This window comes from Gadus macrocephalus, chromosome 15 (assembly GCF_031168955.1).
Source record: "Gadus macrocephalus chromosome 15, ASM3116895v1".
Lineage (NCBI taxonomy): Eukaryota > Metazoa > Chordata > Actinopteri > Gadiformes > Gadidae > Gadus > Gadus macrocephalus.
In genome coordinates, this window is record NC_082396.1 from 6078687 (window position 1) to 6099872 (window position 21186).

Genomic DNA, 21186 nt, shown 5'->3' on the forward strand with positions numbered 1-21186 from the left:
ACCTCCCAGCATGATGCAGGACGCCGAGAGCAAGTCCGAGACCAGCCAGGCCATCTCGGCCAGGGAGCACTTTGTGTTCACGGACACCGACGGCCAGGTGTACCACATCACCGTGGAGGGCAACGCGGTCAAGGACGGCGCGCGCATCCCCCCCGACGTGAGTCCTCCCCCCTGGCAGCAGGCACGCTCTCAGCCTCTGTCAGGACCACTTGGCTCAAGTAGAGCCGACATAAACGGGGAGACGCTGATCATAAAGTTCAAACAATAATTGATTAAATAAACTACACAAACTTAATCAGTAATGGGAAGCCAAACCAAATGTGCAGTGCATATCAGTAGGTGTAGTATAACGCAATATGGGGTAATGAGGAGCGAGGCTGCTGCAGGCCTTTCAGCGCCAGGCCGGAGCGGCCGTGAGAGAGAGCGAGCCGACGGGAAGGGCTTCTTTAAACGCCAGTCCAATCAGCTTAAAGGCGTGCCACGCTCCTGAGGCTGAAGCGTTGGCGTGTTGATGAATGGAGTCTGCTTTCTGCTCATTACTGAAACCTCACATCAATCCAGCCCTAGTAAATAAATAGAGAGTGAGTTATAAAACAATAGTCAATAAATGATATAAATAATGCAAACAAGTCCTCTCCAATTATATCTAGCGTTGCTGCAAATAATTTTCCTTCTTTTTTTTTCATGTTGGCAAGGCGCCAGTTTTTTCGCATATACGAGCAGAATAGGCTTAGTGTAGAGCCGGGAGCAAACATCACTTTTCTGGTTGTTTTCTTTAGATACACCCGCCTACACTTTTACTAGTTTTCTTTCTTTGCTCCAAGGTCACCATCAGTTTATGTGCTTGTGTGTGTGTGATTGCATCATGGTGTTTTAGTGTGCGTATATGTGAGTGTTTGTGTGGGGGATTGATTGCATCTGTGTGTGTTTGTGTGTGTGTGTGAGATTGATTGCATCCGTGTGTGTGCAATTGTGTGTGTGTGCGTGTGTGAGAGTTTGACTTTCACGTTTCATCCTCAGTGTTTGTCAGATAATGCCTGGCTCGTAGGTCCCCTGTGGTTCTGTTAGCAGTCTAGCTGCAGGGGAGCATCACTTTTAATGAGTCCCTATTACAGTATTTACCTCTTAAAGTGACTCATTATCTGGGTGTAATGGAGACACACTTTAATTGGAGATTTGTTTATAGCAAAATATGTTTTTTGATATTTATTGGCATAGTTCCCCCTTCATACCCATGGGATGGTTGGACAACAGCTTGGAGGTAATGATGCTGCTCAAACATGCATGAGATAATGATGATAACCTGAGGATGATGCTTTTTAATGGCCACCGAAAATGTTGAACTGTCAGCCGATTGACTCTTAAACCTCTGAATGATCAACATTAGCACACAAAACGTTGTGTAAACTCCCAAAGTGCTGAGGTTTCACACTGGGCCTTCTGTTGCCGTCACCGCTGCTGTTGTTCCCTGTCAGAAAAGTGCTTTGACGCACAGTGCGATTACATGCATTGATTAACACAAACATGGGAGTTTCGGAGTGTTTTCCGTTGTTCGTGTCATGGAGCCTGAGAACCCTGACACTAATCCCTGACGGGGGAAACACGTTCTCAAGTACCCGGCTCGCTGGCGACGGCGTTGGCGGGCGGCAAAGGGGTTCCAGTGAGTTGCGGCCGGCGGTAATAAAGGCAGTCAGGGGATGTTTACCACAGGATTTAGGAAGCTGTTCTCAGCGGCGCCAGCTGACTGGTGTGACGCCGCTCCAATCTGTGCATGGCCCCCGTCGGATCCTCCGAAGCCGGTCCGGATTAAAGTAGAAGACCGACGTTTGCGTCAGCAGGACGGAACAAAAACCATTTTTCACATTCAGAGAATCCGCCGCGATGATGGTGATCTGTTCCGCTTATCTTGTCTTGTCTTGTTAACTCTCCCATTGTGTGGTGCTTTGACTGGGCTGCCTGTAGAATGTTGAATGTATCAAACTAGAATCAGTGACCTTGTTTCTCTTTTGGTTTTCCTCCTTAAAGGAGCAATGTGTAGAACCTAGTGACATCTAGTGGAGGGGACTTGGCAGAAATAAAACATAACATTATATTCATAATATTTGTTTACCTTAGAATGAGCCCTTCATAACTACATAGGGAATGGATGCATAATATTCGTTTACCTTAAAATGAGCCCTTCATAACTACATAGGGAATGGGTGCTCTTTCTAAGTCATGTTCCACCGCCATGTTCCTAAAGTAGCCCAGAATGTCAAATAACAAACTAATACCAAATACAGAAAATACGCATTTATAACAATCATAATCATGATCTTACTTACAAGCAATGAAGTATAGTTTTACAGACTAAAAGAACCTCATAATCAAGGAACCTCATAATATGACACTTGGCTACTCAATGCTGTCGTGGACGATCACATCATTACGGAAGTACCTAATGGCACCTTACTGGCCGCTACAGGCCACCGTAGCTTCTCCTTGGTCATTGAAAAAAGAGGGCAGAGGGGGAGGTTTAAGTTTTTAGAAATCTACAACATCAACGCTAGATGCCACTAAATCACATACTGCGCCTTTAAACTCTAACGGACAGCGGGCTCGTCCAATGAGATCCCATGATGACGGTGCTGTTGTTCCTGTTCACTGAGTCCAGGCTGGGTGTGTGTGTGTGTTCTGCAGGGCAGCATGGGGAGCATCGCCTGCATCGCCTGGAAGGGGGACACCCTGGTGCTTGGGGACGTGGACGGCAACCTCAACTTCTGGGACCTCAAGGCCCGGCTGTCACGGTAACGGCACACCGCTTCCCTTTTTTCTTTTAAAGGAAATAGCTTGGTGGAGGTGGGCGGGAATGGGACCCAGTGGGTTACTGGGGGTGACCCAGTGGGTTACTGGGGGTGACCCAGTGGGTTACTGGCGGTGACCCAGTGGGATACTGGGGGTGACCCAGTGGGTTACTGTTAGTGACCCAGTGGGTTACTGGGGGTGACCCTTAGGGTAACTGGTGATGACCCAGTGGATACTGGCGGTGACCCAGTGGGTTACTGTTAGTGACCCAGTGGATTACTGGTGTCGACCCAGTGGGTTACTGGTGGTGACCCTTAGGGTAACTGGTGATGACCCAGTGGATACTGGCGGTGACCCAGTGGGATACTGGCGGTGTCCCAGTGGGATACTGGCGGTGACCCAGTGGGATACTGGCGGTGTCCCAGTGGGATACTGGCGCTGACCCAGTGGGTTACTGGGGGTATCCCAGTGGGTTACTGTTAGTGACCCAGTGGATTACTGGTGATGACCCAGTGGATACTGGCGGTGACCCAGTGGGTTACTGGCGGTGACCCAGTGGGATACTGGCAGTGACCCAGTGGGATACTGGCGGTGTCCCAGTGGGATACTGGCGGTGACCCAGTGGGATACTGGCGGTGTCCCAGTGGGATACTGGCGCTGACCCAGTGGGTTACTGGTGGTGACTCATGGTAGTTGTGTTGACTTCTCGTAGGGGGATCCCCACGCACCGCGGCTGGGTCAAGAAGATCCGCTTCGCCCCCGGGAAGGGGAACCAGAAGCTGCTGGTCATGTACACCGACGGGGTGGAGGTCTGGGACACCAAGGAGGTAAGGGACCACACCTGGGGAACAACACGATGGGTGGGTGGAGGTCCGAGACGCCAGGAGATGAGAGGATGGACAGGTGGATGTGTTGACCACTAGAGAGGTGAAGCACGGTACATAGAATGATCGGGTGGAGGTTTGGGACCACATAGGATGGGAGGATCGAGGGGTGGAGGTCTGGGACACCAGACGATGGATGGATGGGTGGAGGTCTGGGACACCAGACGATGGGCGTATGGATGGGTGGAGGTATAGGACAGCAGAGGATGGATGGATGGTCGACGTTGCGTTGGTTAATTAATGGCTCGATGCTGTATGCATAACAGATCGTTCCCTTCGTTAAGCATGAATTATCAATGAGGTGGGGCCCATGGGAGTTGGGATATTTAATACCCTTTACACCGACCGAGTGCGCGTGTCTCAGAGGATGTGGTTCTCCGACGTTTCCATATTGCGACGGCGCACTGCGATATTTAGACTAATGTCCTCCCTCAGGGAGAGAGTGTTTACCGCTACGTTTAAGCGACAGCCATTGTCCACCTTTTTGTTCCTGGAGGCTCCGGGGGTTATATTCACTGTCTGACACAATAACACTCAACACAGAGCCCGGACTGCTCTCCCCGCTTACACCACCCAAATCCACCATCACAGGATAGATGGTGCAACCGTCTCCCCCAGCACCACATCGGCCTGCTCTGTAACCGTTCTCCCCAGTGGTTATCTTCTCTCCCCCTGATCGCCCCATCTTCATTCAACAAAGTCCTTTCTCCCGCTTTCTTCCTGTGATTGCAGTCGCTCGTGTCCGTACCCGAAGCTATCAGGAGAGAGGGAGTTTTTTAAGGTCTTTATCATTATGTTTTTTTCCAAACCCAAACCCTGGTTTGGGCTGAGCTTCACTGGCATCTTTGAAGAACGAGGGGGAAAGTATGGAGCTGCTGATGCAACTGTACAGACGGATGCTCCGCTGTGCTGCCCGGGAGGGGAGGGGTGAGGGGGAGAGAGGGGGGAGACTGGAAGAAAGAGAGATGGAGAGGGGGGGAAAGGGAGGAAGGGAGACAGAGATTGAGAGTTCGAAGGGGAAGACAGGAAGACAGACAGAGAGAGAGAGAGAGAGAGAACGATACATTGAGCGGTGGGAGAGAAAGAGGTTAAGGGAGAGAGAGAGAAGGGAATACAGAGAGAGAGGTGTGGGAGAGAGGTTGAGTGAGAGAGAGAGAGGGAGCAGAGGGAAGGCGGATCGAGAGATACATTGAGAGGCAGGGGAGAGAGAAGTTGAGGGAGGGAGAGCGAGAGAGACAGTGAGAGAGGGAGGGAGCGAGTGCACTAGAGGAGATCTCCGAGACGCTCCAGTGTCTCGGTGACAGCTGGGGTACAGCTGCTGACACAAGCCCTGCATAAACAAACCAGACGTCCACCGACACCTCCAGCCCCAGAGAGGCTGGGTTTGGGGGGGAGGGGGGGGAGCCGGGCGCGGAGGGCCTCTTCATCCTCCATCCCCGTACAGCCCAGGGGGACGAAGAGAGTCATCCGTCGGAAGCAATCCTCCACTTAGAAGCGCTCGACTCCCCCTCCCCCCCTCCCCCCCCTCCCCCCCCTCCCCCCCTCCCCTCCAGAGGTAGTGTGTGGACGTTGAGTGCTGCTATGCCCGCTCTCTCTCTCCACAGGTCCAGATGGTGAGCAGCATGCGCATCGGACGCAACGTCAACTACCGTGTGCTGGACATCGACTGGTGCACCTCGGACAAGGTGGTGCTGGCCTCCGACGACGGCTGCATCCGCGTGCTGGAGATGGCCATGAAGTCAGCCAGCTACCGCATGGACGAGCAGGACCTCACCGGTGATTGGCTGCGATTATTGCATGATAATAGTCATAACCAGGAGAATGATAAAGCTTCATGTTTTTTTGGTGTAGAAATGCTTTGAGTATCAGTACTACCTTCTAAGCTGCAATGTTTTTTTGGTGTCTTGAAATAACAAAGTGACACTCACTCACTCACTCACTCACTCACTCACTCACTCACTCACTCACTCACTCACACACTCTCTCTCTCTCTCTCTCTCTCACTCACTCACTCACTCACTCACTCACTCACTCACTCACTCACTCACTCACTCACTCACTCACTCACTCACTCACTCACTCACTCACTCACTCACTCACTCACACACACACACACACACACACACACACACACACGATGCCACGCCGTCTTACCTTGGCTGTGTGTTATCCCCCTGGCCCCCAGACCCTGTGTGGTGCCCCTACCTGCTGCTTCCCCGGGCCTCCTTCACCCTCAAGGCCTTCCTGCTGCTCCAGCCCTGGTCCGGGACCTTCACCATGGACATCAGCCAGGTGTACGTGCCCTACCGCTCCTCCACGCAGGCCAACAGCCCTGTCTCTTAAGACACATCTCCAACTATATACATTCATATGTTTTGATTAAACTTTCAATTGTGCGATCAAGTATCGGTTTAGCTCAGGAGGTAGAGGAGGTTGACTTGTAACCGAGAGGTTGCGAGTTCGATCCCCGGCTCCTCCTAGCTGAGAGTCAAAGTGCCCATGAGCAAGACGCCTCACCCTAACTGCTCCCGACGAGCTGGCTGTCGCCACCCATGGTTGATTACGCTGTCAGTGTGTCAACGTATGTATGAATGGTTGTAAGTCGCTTTGGATAAAAGCGTCTGCTGAATGCCCAAAATGGAAATTGGAAGGATATATCTGTCCGAATTTTCTATCCAATTTAATATTTGTTTCATGTTTTACTTTCGGTGTTTGCGTGTGTTTGTGTGAGTATGTGCCTGTGTTTGTGTGTGTGCCCTTGCCTATTGTTTCCAAATCCAGACAGGGATTGCATGTTGTTTGCGTGCCTGTCAGCCTTCGGAGCGCGGCTATCCCCTGAGAGCGGCTTGTGTTTTAGATGCAGATGCTCTCGCTACAGAGGCAGCCTGCTCAGGGCTCTCACCTGTGTCTGCCTAGGAAGACGCGTGGATCAGAGGCGCGTTGGAAATAGCACATCACCACAGGTGCAGGCAGAGTGTGTCCTGGCAAAGGCTGTCAGAACAGCCACACTTTTGGATATAATCAGCCTCGCTTTTAGCAGTAACCTCTCTTCCCGTCTTTCGCCGTCGACGCCCGCATGATGTAAACAAAAGAAAGACTAGTCTTTAATCACCTGACTTCTGGCACCTTTTTGTTTTGCTCTTGTTTCATGCTAATGCGAGTTCCACCTATTATATATCAGCCCAAGGTTATGTCTTGAAGTGGTGGAGATTGAGCGTCTGCCGTCAGAGCTGCCGTATAATGAACCCGGTTTAATTCCTTCCTCCCAGGGACTACAATGAGAAGGACGAGATCAAAGGGCTGATCCAGGAGCAGCTCAACTCCCTGTCTAAGTGAGTTGTGTTGTCCTCTGCCCGATACTGACACCCTACAATAGTAGTGTTACACCGGGCGCTAAAGCCGTTTTTTATTCCGACATCTTTATGTCTCAGACTCTGGCACGCGGTATGCGTGCGTGTGCACATTCACGCACGTGCGCACACACAAACACACATCTCCCTATTTAGAATTGATGAACACACAACATAAAAATCTGATTTATCTGACGTTTTTATCATTCTGGGTTCCTTACCCGGAGTTAATCCCGGGGGGTCGCTGTCCAAGACAGTAGACCCCCCACAGGGCCAATCATGGCCAGTCTTGTCAGGCCAGATTACCAGTATCAGTCAGACCGGACCCTGCTGTGAGGGAGACTTCTGATTGGTTACTGTTACTGTGTGTGTGTGTGTGTGGGTGTCTGTGTGTGTGATGGTGTCTCCCTGTTTGTTTCCACAGCGACATGAAGAGCGTTCTGCAGGACCCTGAGCTCAGCCTGCTGCAGCGCTGCCTGCTGGTGTCCAGGTGAACTACACTCTGAGTGAACCGCCGGCCAACCATCGCTCCCTCGTTAGGGTTTAACTTATGGTTAAGACCTGGTTACCTAATAATACCTCCTTAGTCTTTTAACAACTTGGTTAAGACTTGGTTACCTAAAAATACATCATCAGTCAAGAGTACAATATAGTATACACTAAATTTTAGTTTAGAAAGTAATGGCTACATTATTTCTTGATTTGATGCAGAATTGTTTTGACGTGAGGGAAACATCTAATATGTAATCCTGAGGGGTTTTATAGGGAATATCAAGGAGTAATAGGACTATGTGGCTGAAATATAAAACGATGTGTACAAGATACATAATTACCTCTGAATATCGCCGGCGTTGAATGATGAATGATACGATCTGAGACGATTCAAGGTGACAACAGTATGAGTAGAATAACGACGTTCTTCAAACACCATCTATCCTGTAAGCAGCAGTGAGCCGGCTGCAACTTCTCCTCCACCACAGATTGGCCCTCCTATTAGCCCTTAGCAAGCTAGCCTAGGGGAATGCGTGTGTGACTACAGTCCAAGTTCTTATCTCACCCTGAAGCTTTTGATGAGCCTTTTAAAGCTAGGGCCGACAGTTTGGAGAAACCACCCGGAGTAGGCTTGATTTTGAAAGTATCCAACTGCAAAATCCCATCTTTTTCTTCAGGCCTCCCTCCAAAGCCACTCCCCAAAACACCTGTTTAGCTCGCTAGCTATAGCACCAGATCTGCCTAGCTCGCTAGCCTAAGCATTGGGTCTGCCTAGCTTGCTAGCTTTAGCAGTAGATCTGCCTAGCCTTGTGAAAGACTCCAGGCATTTGCAATGAATGCCAAGGCAGAGTTGCGTGTATGGGTATGTAGGAAGACAGACAGGTAGGCCATCCAATCATGTCATTCGGGCCGAATTACATGAGTGGACAGGCTTATTACAGGCCGCCATAGATACCGCTTTTATTTGTATTTTTATGAGAGCATATTATTTATTGATATTTATTGAAGTCGGGATGTGAAGAGAATCTCAACAAATAACAAATTCTAAAATAAATCATCTACCCTAGCTTTAATCGAATGCCGTCTCTGGACCGAGCAGCCGAAGCGCAAAACATAAACCGCTTCAAAGATGTGATATCGAGCCTGAAACCCCCCCAGGCCATCAGCCAGCTCAAGCCCGCCTCGACCACTATCCTTTACAGTAAAGTAGCCTAGCAACAGCGTCAGCTCACATCCTGAAACGGGGGCGATTTAATGGCTCTGGCCGAAGCCGGGGCTGGTGGAGATCAGTGGGGAGGCGGGGGTGGATGCGAGGGGTGCTGGCACCGCCAGACGAGAGGGATCCGCAGTCATTAGCGCGACAAACTCCTGCTACGGGATCGTTCTTAAAACGCTAGTTTGATCCCACCGCCACAAAGAGAGCAGCGTGCTGGTCTGAAGCGCGGGGGGGCTGGTTCTGTGTTTTTGACCCACGGCGGTCGACCTCCGTCCTCAGGCTCTTCGGGGACGAGTCGGACCTCCAGTTCTGGAGCGTGGCGTCCCACTACCTGCAGTCGTTCGCCCAGGCCCGCCTGCTGAGCGTGCCCACGGCCGAGGCTCTGCAGCATGACGTGGGCCAGCCGGGCTGCCACGGCTACCTGGACATCTGCCACGACACCCTGTGTGAGAGCGGCTACTTCCAGGTAACGGCGGGCGGGCGAGCCCGTTAAATGGAGAACATGTGTGTTAGTGTTGATTGTGTGCTGCAAATTAGCTCATTGTATGCGTGTGTATGTATGTGTGTGTGTGTGTGGGGGGGGGGGGGGGGGGGGGGGGGTCTGTGCAATTTGGGTGAGTGGCTCTTTGCGTATCAGTGTTAGGTTCCACTATGGATGCTTCATCAAGTGCTAACAATAGCACTGATGAGCCGGGCAGGCGGTAGAGCTGTAACCCCCCCCCCCCCCCACCCCCCACTCTGAGTCCTTCAAAGTCTCCCTCTTGTGACTCGGAGTCTGGCCACGTAGGACCACAGACAGCCAGACCGTCCCCGTTGGCCTTTCGTGTCAATGTCAGCCCTGCACACAGCTGACAACACGTTAAACACACACACTCTCACACACATACCACACACACACACACACACACACACACACACACACACACACACACACACAGACACAGACAGACAGACAGACAGACAGACAGACAGACAGACAGACAGACAGACAGACAGACAGACAGACAGACAGACAGACAGACAGACAGTCACACACACAGACAGTCACACAGTCACACACACAGACAGTCACACACACAGTCACACACACAGACAGTCACACACACAGACAGTCACACACACAGTCACACACACAGACACACACACAGACACACACACACAGACACACACACAGACACACACACACAGACACACACACAGACACACAGACACACACACACAGACACACACACAGACACACAGACACACACACACAGACACAGACACACACACACACAGACACACACACACAGACACAGACACACACACACACAGACACACACACAGACACACACACAGACACACACACACACACACACAGACTGACAATACACTCGCGGCGACAATTATCAACGGCGTTCACCTCCACAGCCCAGGAGGCAGCGTGCCGTCCTTGCCTGCCCTCTCTGGTCAAGGCCAGCTGACGTTAGATCCCCTAGGACTATTCCACTACTTCCTGTCTGAGGTGTGCCATGCCCCCAGATCCCCCAACTGAGACCTCGTCAAGGAAATTATAAACCAACAAGAAGCCTTGGTTTGCCCTGTCTGTAATTTCTCAGTAGTAGTGGTTGTTGATTAAGGACTCTGCAATGGTCATGTATCTTTCTAGGATGCTTTAACATAAAGGCATTTCAGAAATATAATAATTACCTCATATTATTCACCTGAACCTTAAATTGTTTGATAGTTGACAAAATGAGAAATTTGGCCTTTTGCAATGTACAACTAGCTGATTGCTCAGCCTTGGGGAAAACTAAAAAATGTGTACTGCTACATTTCTTTCATCGGTCATATTCAAAAATGTTTTTCTATCTTTTGGTAATGATTTTTAAATTCCCGTAGCGGAAAAAAGTTCTCAGGGTCCACAGTACACTTGGGATGAGTCATTACATCACACAATGCACACAGCAGCCATAAGTAGCTAAACAAGTTTTCAAAAACCTTGTTCAACATATTGATCGGCTTTCCTGTGTTTGTGTCCGCCTGGATGCACTGCAGGTTGGCAGCCTGGCAACCAACCGAACTGGAGGCTGTTGGTTGCCTTGGTGACAGTGGAGGATTTTAATCAAGCCCTGAGCCGCACTCTTGTGTGTGTCGAACTGAATTTAGAGCAACAAAGTAGAATGCCTTGAACTACAACCTAACCACCACATTTACCTTTCTTGGCGTAATTGAAGCATTGGCTCCCAATTCAACATTTATTTCCCGGTCCACGAATGAAGAGACGTTTCTTGAAGGCTGATGCCAGCCTTTCCCCACTGATGAGGAGTCCTCCGCACACTAAAGAAAGCCGAACAACGCACACACATGCGGCTGCTCAAATCCACAAGGTTTCCTGCCCCTAACCCTCTCTGTGTGGTCAGCGTGACGTGTGTGTGTGTGTGTGTGTGTGTGTGTGTGTGTGTGTGTGTGTGTGTGTGTGTGTGTGTGTGTGTGTGTGTGTGTGTGTGTGTGTGTGTGTGTGTGTGTGTGTGTGTGTGTGTGTGTGTGTGTGTTTGTTTGCAACTTTGTCGACTGGCTCTGCTGCGTTGAGGGTTCCACCGATGATATGATGCCCAGACAGAGTTTAGAGACGGGGCCCGATAAAGTACACCAGCAGCCCAATTAAAACAGCGCCCACATTGTGGACCCTGCTGGCCTCGGTGAAACCATCAAAGACACACACTTGCCTCAGACATAGAAGGCAAGGGCGGCAGACGCATACATATGCAAATGAGTGTAATAAGCTGCTCGTTGTGTTGATGTGATTCGCACCAACACACTCACCCACACACGAATGCACACACACACACACACACACACACACACACACACACACACACACACACACAAGCAAGCACAGACGAACACTAACACTCACACAAGCAAACTGTAATATCCCCTTCTTCTTCTCAGTTCTCGGGGTAAACATCTTTATTGTAATATTTAAATCGCATTAGGCTGTTTCACTCTGTATTGAAAACGAGTAAAAAAAAAAAAACGCTATGCAGTGCTGTGTACAGTTTTTCAGTTCTGTATGTTTTCTATCGGTAAGGATAAGCTGGAGATTCACTCTCCGTCTCCCAGTGGGTAGAGCAGACGCCCAGGGCAGCGCTAGCGTGTAAAGGTTAATTTATCTTCATTAGGACCGACAAAGTAGCCCTCTAGCCCAAGGCTATCTAATCACACGTGATTCAACCTCTACTTGGGTTCGGCTTAGGTAGAGCGTGCTGACTTGTAACCGGAGGGTTGCTAGTTCGATCCCAGATCCTCCTTAGAGTGTCGAGGTGTCCCTTAGCAAGACACCTCACCCTGACTGCTTCCAATGAGCTGGCTGTCGCTGCATGTGGTTGACTCCGCTGTCACTGTATGTATGAACTGTTGTCGCTTCGGATAAAAGCATCTGCTAAATGCCCTACATTTAAATTTTCATTAGAATTCGCAAGATTACAGAAAATATTAATAAAGTTATCAATATCGGTGTCCCATTGAAACATCGGTTATTGGACTTGTTTCCTGTGCCACAGAAATTCCAGTTGGACCGCGTCCATCTGCAGGAGGTGAAGCGCTCCAGCTACGAGCACACCAAGAAGTGTGCGGACCAGCTCCTCCTGCTGGGCCAGGTTGGTACTGCACCCCCGCCACTCATCTATCTGTCAAAGAGAGGACAGCGCCCCGCCACAGCTCAAATCAGCTCGGTCACAAATCTCGACGGTTCTCGTCCCCTGTGCCGTCTCGCCGGCTCCGACCCTCGTTATATAGGCCCGTTGTTGTGTGCGGTGAATGTTGATTAGACTGCTCCTCAATTCCCCTCATCACATCCCTCTTCCTCCCTGTCAATAATGTCAACCCCCAAGGCTTCAATAACCTGGCTTCAATAACCTGTAACCACTGGTTACACACAGAGACTCGCACGTCTCTCATCAATTTTAAAATTTCTCTCTCTCTTCTCCTCTTCCTCCTCCTTTGCTTTGTTTTCTCTCCTGCCATCTACTCCCCCTCCTCATCTCTACTTCTCTCTCTCTCCTTCCTTCTCTCTCTCTCTCTCTCTCTCTCTCTCTCTCTCTCGCTCTCTCTCTCTCTCCTTATCTTTCTCTTTCACTCTGTCTCTCTCTTGCTCTCCCTCTCCACTCTCTCCCTCTTTTATCTCTCTGACTCTCTCTCTCTCTCTCTCTCTCTCTCTCTCTCTCTCTCTCTCTCTCTCTCTCTCTCTCTCTCTCTCTCTCTTTCTCTCTCTTCTTATCTCTCTCTCTCTCTTGCTCTCCCTCTCCACTCTCTCGCCCTCTTTTTTCTTTCTCTCTCACTCACTCACTCACTCACTCACTCACTCACTCACTCACTCACTCACTCACTCACTCACTCACTCACTCACTCACTCACTCACTCTCACTCACTCTCACTCACTCTCACTCTTTCTCTATCTCTCCTTCCCTCCCTCCCTCTCCTTTCCTCCCTCCCTCTCCCCCAGACTGACCGGGCGGTACAGTTGCTGCTGGAGACGAGTGCAGACAACTCCAGCTACTACTGTGATTCGCTGAAGGCCTGCCTGGTCACCACCATCACCTCCTCGGGCCCCTCCCAGTCCACCATCAAGCTGGTGGCCACCAACATGATAGCCAATGGCAAGCTGGCAGGTAACCACCATCATGGACACCCCAGTTATGAGATGCACATTGGCAGAGAAATGATAAGTTGGATTGAAAGGAAAAATACAGCAATAACCGGGTTAATAATGATTTTTTTCAAAGCTCACGCAGTTTCTGTGTAAACGACGCTGGTTTTAATGTGAAGAGTGTCTGCTTTAGTCAAAGTCAAAGCAAACTTAATTGTCAATTTCGAAATATATGCAAGACAAACAGAGGAATCCAAATTGCGTTTATCTCTGTACCACGGTGCAATAATAACAAAATATAAAATTAGGTAAAATAAGATAGTAGTAATATTTACTAAATAAATTGCTGTTTATCCAGGGAAGAGTTATGATGATAATATTGGCTTGGATGTACTTTCCGCCACCACGAATGGCTGTAGAGATGTACTCGCCGCGCGGATGCGTGCGTGGGCACGTGCGCAGACCCTACCTCCGTGCCAGTCGTTGGCGATAACGCTCCATAACGCCGTTTGCCAAACGCCATAAAAACGCAGAAGCCGAAGCGAGCTCATTAGGAGAGAGAACGGCATTTAAATCTCTTCCCAGCGCTGTCGCAGTTTCTCGCCGTTTGGCTTCATCTTTACATTGTTTCATGGACAGATGATAGAAAGTTTGGCAGGGGGGGGGTGACCGCTGGCAACGCTATACTTTTAATGTTTCAATTAAAGGACACCCTGACGGACGCAATGGCACGAAAAGTACCAAAGTAGGAATCCGGCTTTAGTCTGCTCGTCCACTGTTTGACCTTTCCAAACGGTGTGACTCTGAAGCCCTGCCCCATCAGAGGCCCACACTGTTCCGTTATTAACCTCGGTCACCCACCTCCCCCCGGCCGCGGGTGGGGTTGAGCTCTGGGACGACGTCTGGGTCACCATCAATCAGCCACCTGACTCACGGCTCCCTCTCCCTCCCCCTTCCCTCCCTCTCCCCCTCCCCCCGGCCCCCCGTCGGTCAGAGGGCGTCCAGCTGCTGTGTTTGATTGACAAGGCGGCGGACGCCTGTCGCTACCTGCAGACCTACGGAGAGTGGAACCGCGCCGCCTGGCTCGCCAAGGTAGGCCCCCGCACGGCCCTCCATCAGCACAGGGAGGGGGGGGGTGTGTTGCCATCCCTCAAACTGTGTGTGTGTGTGTGTGTGTGTGTGTGTGTGTGTGTGTGTGTGTGTGTGTGTGTGTGTGTGTGTGTGTGTGTGTGTGTGTGTGTGTGTGTGTGTGTGTGTTGCCGTCCCTTACCCTGTGTGTGTGTGTGTGTGTGTGTGTTGCAGTCCCTTACCCTGTGGGTGTGTGTGTGTGTCCTTGTGTGTGTGTTGCCGTCCCTCAACCAGTATGCGTGTGTGTGTGTATGTGTTGCCGTCCCTCACCCTGTGTGTGTGTGTGTGTGTTGCCGTCCCTCACCCAGTGTGTGTTTGTGTGTACCGTGTGTGTGTGTGTGTGTGTGTGTGAACCATGTATATGAATGTGTCTACCAAGTGATGTAAATTTGTTTAACCTCGCTGTGGAACACACTAGAAGTCCTGCCTTTGTTGTGGAGGTGTAGAGGCAACAGGCAACGACCTTCAGCGAGCGTGTCGGTGTGGTCTGAATAGCGGGAGACGTCCAGGGCCGCTGGGTCCTCTATGGTTGAGGGTGTCTCTCCACTGCAGTACGGAGTTCAAGCACTTAAAACGTTAAACCATACATATCTCTCTGACTTACGTGTGTGTTTGTGTTTGTGTGTGTGTGTGTGTGTGCCTGTGTTTGTGCGTGTGTGTGTGTGTGTGTGTATGTTTGCTCGTGAATGCCTGCCTGCGAGTGTGTGTCTGTACGCGCATGCGTGTCTGTGTGTGTGCGTGCGTGCCTGTGCGTGCGTGCGTGTGTGCGTGCCTGTGTGTGTCTGTGTGCATATGTTTGTGTGTGTGTGTGTGTGCATATGTTTGTGCGAGTGTGTGTGTGTGTGTGTGTGTTTGCTCGTGAATGCCTGCCTGCGAGTGTGTGTCTGTACGCGCATGCGTGTCTGTGTGCGTGCGTGTCTGTGTGCGTGCGTGCCCGTGCGTGCGTGCGTGTGTGCGTGCCTGTGTGTGTCTGTGTGCATACGTTTGTGTGTGTGTGTGTGTGTGTGTGTGTGTGTGTGTGTGTGTGTGTGTGTGTGTGTGTGTGTGTGTGTGTGTGTGTGTGTGTGTGTGTGTGTGTGTGTGTGTGTGTGTGTCCCAGGTGCGGCTGAACCCAGCAGAGAGCTCCGACGTGCTGAAGCGCTGGGCGGAGCACCTGTGCTCCCCGCAGGTCAACCAGAAGTCCAAGGCCATGCTGGTGCTGCTCTCCCTGGGCTGCTTCCACAAAGTGGGGGAGATGCTGCACAGGTGAGACCTCTCTCTCCCTGTCTCTGTCTCTGTCTCTGTCTGTCTCTGTCCCTCTGTCTCTCTCTCTCTCTCTCTCCTTATCTTGTTTACCTCCTTATCTTGTTTACCTCCTTATCTTGTTTACCTCCTGTTGATCCAGATTGAATACATTTCATTTGACTTGCCGTCACAGACCTCATAACCTTTTCAGTTCACCTTTCGTCTCCACATTGCAGAAAAACTCAATGCTTTGTACTCCACTTCAGTTTTTCTGTTGTGCGATCCTTATCTGCTAACTTCTTTCTACAGATGGTCGATTTTTCTTCCTGTGGATCACAGTTTCTTTGTTTATCTCTTCATCCACACATGAGAAATAAGAGGTCCTTGTACTCACTGGGCAAATTGACCGGGCTGTAAAGTCAATGTTATCTTCGATTGAGGCTTCAAGTCTCTCGGCTTGTTTCTCTTTCTCTCTCTCTGTGTCTTTGTCTCGGTTTCTCTGTCGCTCGCTCTCTGTCTCTATCTCTCTGTCTCTGTCTCTATTTCTCTCTGTGTCTCTCTCTCTCCCTCTCTCTCTGTCTCTGTCTCTCTCTCCCTCCCTCCCTCCCATGTATTTTGATTGTCTCCCTCCCCCTGTCTCCCTCCAGCATGCGATACTTCGACCGCGCTGCGCTCTTCATCGAGGCCTGCCTCAAGTGCGGCGTGATGGAGGCCAACGACTCCACCAATATCCTTTTATCTGTGCTGCTGACCGCAGGGGCCCCCGCGGCCCGTCCACCTTGGCTACCTTCACGCTGCGCTGACCTCCACCACGCCTGCCTACCCGCCTAACGGGGCAGTGGAGCGAGGGGAGCGAGGAGCCGGGGTCGATCAATGCCCTTTTAGCTGCTCGATGGAAGGTATTATCCGCCCAGTGCCAGGCGCCCTGAAGCACCTATGAGCTAACAGCTAGAGCTCCTAGCTTTAGAGCCACTAATGCACCCTGCAGCTCACCGCTAGAGCTCCCAGCGCCCTGAAGCACCCAGGAGCTAACAGCTAGAGCTCCTAGCTTTAGAGCCACTAATGCACCCTGCAGCTCATCCGCTAGAGCTCCCAGCGCCCTGACGCACCCAGAAGCTAACAGCTAGAGCTTCTAGCGCACTAAAGCACTCAGTAGCTAACAACTACAGCTCCTAGCGCCCTAATGCACTCAGTAGCTAACAGCTACGGCTCCTAGCGCCCTAATGCACCAAGGAGCTAACCGCTAGATCTCCTATCGCCCTCGTACGACCGCCTAGCTCGCTCAATAGTATCGAGGTAAATGGGGAGAAGACTTTCGGGGAGGCCCACAGCTATTGCTGTGGAGCTACTCTCGTAGTGGCTTGTTGCTCTGCACCTAGCTTCCTCTCCTTCAGAACCGGGCCTTGACTCACCTGATCATCAGATGGCGCGCTTAGCTTGCTAGATAGCATGAACATAAAGGGAGGACCATAAATCTAATGTTTTAATTTTAAGTGCCAACAAGCACAGCCCTTCGTTTTTCTCCATCACCGTGTCCAACCCAAAGCACAATGCTGTGTTGGTACAGGGACCAGAGTCCCTCATTAGAAAACACGCGGTTTCCTCATCGGAAAAAACACGCGGAAGTACGCTATGAAGCACACGAAAACAGCCAGCCCCGCCCGTTCGAGCCCTGCTCTGCTCCGTTCCTGCTCAGGCTCTGTGGGCTCTGCTCGGTTCTGAACAACAGGCTTGTGTTTCTATTCCGGGTCACGCTACAAACACGCTATGGGTGCCATATTGACCTACACAACATTTTGAATCGGTGATGGGGTGCTGGCCGGTTAGCCGTAGGGAGAGTCCAGGCATCCAGGTCGCAGTCACCGCAACACGCTCAAACAGACGTGTTGTCCCTTCTATAATGAATTAGAAGGGAAGAGCTAAGCCACAATCAGAAACAGAAACATTATCATGATCAGACAGACACACGTCCTCCACGCATTTCGGCATCATCGCGGTAGGATTCCTTGACCCGAACGGCCCGTAGCGTACATAAGCTGATCGGGGCGGCGTTCGTGGACTACGCCCGCCTGCTGCGCTCCCTGGGCCTGCGGGAGGGCGCCGCGCTGTGGGCCTCGCGGGCCGGCGGCCCCGGGGAGCAGCTGATGGAGGAGCTGTTCCAGGGCGAGGGGGGCACGCCGGAGGGGCTGACCCCCGCCGACCAGGAGACCGGGCCGGGGGTCTCGGGGGAGGAGGGAGACGAGGGCCGCAAGTTCGCCATCGTGGAGGAATGAGCGGGAAGACTCCTCGTGGGAAGAAGGAGGAGGAGGAGCGGGAGAGGAGGCGGAGCCACGTTTCTCCTCGGTCCATCACTGGGAAAAAAAAAACCTGCGTCTTGTGTACAAAGTGACCGCCACATGTATGGGTGTTTGTGTGTGTGTGTGTGTGTGTGTGTATGTCTGTGTGTGTGTGTGTGTGTCTGTCAGTATGTGTGGCGGCCGTGCATGTTTGTGGGCGTCCACCTCAGTCTGGTATACTGAGGCCTGATAGCTTCCCCATGCCCCTCTCTAAGTAAGGAGTGTTGTGTACGATAAGATTGGGTGGTTGTGCTTCGATGTGACGGTGGTGACTCCACCACGCGTGTCTCTCGCGGGGGAACATTGTTGTTTTCGTGCACGCTTTTATTGCGGAAAGATTATGTACCAAAAAAAACGATGCCCCATAGATCTATATCGTCGTCATTCCCCCCCTTTGGTCACGGTGAATCCCCTGTACATAGGAGAACCTTTATTTTGAAAATAAAATGCACTCCTTTGATGTCGAGATAGAGTCGTGACATTGAAGCCTGAACACAAAGTGAGTGTTTGTGCACTTTTTAAATTATCCAAATGTATATTTTACGTGGTTGTGCTTGAGTGGTATTGTAACTTCGACTCACCCCGTAGCCGGGCCTGGGCTGTCCGGGTCTGTGTGCTTACAGCAGACAGACAGACAGTCCTGGTGCCCTGGCCTATAGCCTCCTGTGCTCTAACTGTCAGGAGGAAGTGACATCATCCTGGCGCAGGCAGGCGGCCGGCAAGTGCTGCGCTACGACCACAAGTACATATTCCTCTCTCTCTCTTTGGCATGCCGTGTTTCTCCCTCTCTTTCTCGCTCTCTCTCTCCCTCTGAATCTCTCTCGCTCTCTCTCTGAATCCCTCTCTCGCTCTTTCTCTGTCTCTTTGAATCGCTCTTTCCCTCTATAAAAAGAGGACCCACAGCTTCAGTTTATATATTTTGTTTAAAAAAATCTCTATATATATATTGACATGTAATATGTTGCACATTGTATCGTGTTCTGGGCACAGAGTAATCTAATGTGTGTTATGGAGGCTAGAGAAAAGTAGTTTTGTCGACCAGGAAACCCGAATCCAAAGTGTTGACTGCATTGATTTTTTTTTAAATAATTGACAGAGGAGAAAATCCAGTATGGACCAATCAACTTTTTATGTTCTTCTTGTGCAATTGTGTGCGATTGTGTTGAAATTGCCTCGTAAGATGTTGTTTTTACGTGTTTCTTTGCTCTCTGGCCAAACACTGACCCGTACCAAGTGTCCCTACGGCAACCCTGAAGGCACTTGGGTCTACAAGATGCTCGAAAATAAGTTGTACTGTAGACCCGTTTCGTTCGGCACATAGGGCCTACTCATTGTAGTTATGGCGGTAGCATCTAGAAACCGTTATGTGGGAACCTCAACCTGTTAAGCTGGCGACCACACAAAGCCGACCTGCACATCCTGCTCCGTTGATGATGTGCACTATCGTACGAGAAGTATGCACTGTAGTCCGACATCTGCAGCTTTGCTTTGGAGGCACGCTAAGCTCACTACAGAGATTAAACATTCCCTTGATGCAACCGTTTGTGTGGGGAAAAAAAAGGCAGGTGGATGTTGGAGTATTATAAAAAAAAAAAAAAGTTTTCTTATCCGTTCATTGTTAAGTCAATGTTCCTTGCATATGAAGCTTTGTTATTGTCTTTGTACATATGGAGAGCAGCGCAATAAAAAAAACGGACCAATAACGATACGTCTCGTGTGATTCTGTTTTCTTGTGTCCCCGGTTCCGCCACACGAGGGCGCTGTTGCAGCAGGATCTAATTTCCAAGGCTCCTCGAACACGTCTGTATTTCCGAGGGGTGCTTGTGTTTTTGTTTCTATAGAGGTGCCCTCCTTCATCTATCATCATGTCAAACAAGTAACACCGTTCCCGCCGTGGCCTGAAATCCGGACACAAATCACTCCTCCCCTGACGGGTGGGGGGAGCCAAAGCCGGCCGCTGCCAGCTCCCCTCTGACCCGATCCAGTCTCTTTAAAACGTATTCACAGAGGTGCATTCTGGGACTGGCACAAAGCTTGGGGAGGGCTGCGTTCGGAACAGAGGGCCACACAAACAGGCTGTTCTTCTTTGTGTACGTTGTTTTTCTTATGCATTAATGAATGACTGCCGGAGAGGCGGTCCAGCTGGTACGGCCATCAGTATGCAGGCCGCTCGTACCAGAGCTGGATCTCAGCCTCGTTCTGACCCCCGCCCCCTCTCTCTTTATCGGCCCTCCCTTTGTACACTTCCTCCTCGCTGGCCAAGGCCTCTCTGGCATCGACCCCCTCGGCCGGCCAACCCTGCTATGGTCTGTTCCCAACGCTACCCCACCTCCCCCCCCCCCCCAGCACAACCACCCCTACCTACCCCTCCACCCCACCTTGGATCTGCACCCCAACCACATCAACCGTTATTGACACCCCACCAACCCAACCCCCAACACCACCTCCATCCCTGCTGTGCTCTGTTCCCCAGAAGAGCCCCCACCACCGTCACCCCCCCCCCCCCCCCCCCCAACACCACCTTGGATCTGCACCCCAACCACATCAACCATTTACTGACTCCCACCCAAACCAAACCCTCTCCCTTTCTCCCACCTGAAGACGAATGGGAGAGGTTCTGCTCTGAGGCCCGTTCTTCTCTCCGCCGTCAGCAGCATGCTTAGAGGTTGTTTTTCCTATTCTCCGTCTCTCTCTCCTTTGTCCGGGGCCGTTTCCTGGAGCACCCTTTCTGCATCTGCTCCGAGCCTTTCAGCCAGCTCGGTTTCCCCTCCTGCATATATTGAGACCTAAAGTTGGACTCAAAAGACCAAGAACTTAGCTTGAAGGTGCTTTGAAAATCAACACCCACAAGTCTGTGTGTGCCATTTTATTTGCTATTATCAATTAGACGCAGTCAGGAATCCATTGCATCCTGTGTGTGTGTGTGTGTGTGCCTGTGTGTGTGTGTGTGTGTGTGTGTGTGTGTGTGTGTGTGTGTGTGTGTGTGTGTGTGTGTGTGTCCTCTCCTTTAACCGCCCCGCTCGGTCAATTAGTCAAGTTGTTGTTGAAAGCGATCTTGCGCTTTTATAATGTGTTTTCTTTCTGTACCGTATATATTTTCTCCAGCCGGATCGGGGACGGGGTTCACAGTGTGTTTACTGAG

The 21186-nt window shown here is 50.9% G+C and overlaps 1 protein-coding gene across 1 annotated transcript in view; it reads left to right on the forward strand.

The window, feature by feature from the left end:
* wdr11 (WD repeat domain 11) overlaps window positions 1-19752 on the forward strand; it is a 53238-nt gene extending 33486 nt beyond the window's left edge. Inside the window, exons 16-29 of the mRNA XM_060072549.1 lie at window positions 10-157; window positions 2680-2786; window positions 3497-3611; window positions 5273-5444; window positions 5854-5962; window positions 6938-7000; window positions 7443-7508; window positions 9006-9192; window positions 12272-12367; window positions 13213-13378; window positions 14351-14448; window positions 15584-15729; window positions 16356-16435; window positions 17740-19752. Of these exons, the coding sequence (XP_059928532.1) occupies window positions 10-157; window positions 2680-2786; window positions 3497-3611; window positions 5273-5444; window positions 5854-5962; window positions 6938-7000; window positions 7443-7508; window positions 9006-9192; window positions 12272-12367; window positions 13213-13378; window positions 14351-14448; window positions 15584-15729; window positions 16356-16435; window positions 17740-17981 (1795 nt within the window). The 3' untranslated portion in view covers window positions 17982-19752. The remainder of the gene's footprint in view (window positions 1-9; window positions 158-2679; window positions 2787-3496; window positions 3612-5272; window positions 5445-5853; window positions 5963-6937; window positions 7001-7442; window positions 7509-9005; window positions 9193-12271; window positions 12368-13212; window positions 13379-14350; window positions 14449-15583; window positions 15730-16355; window positions 16436-17739) is intronic.
* The last annotated feature ends 1434 nt before the right edge of the window (window positions 19753-21186 follow it).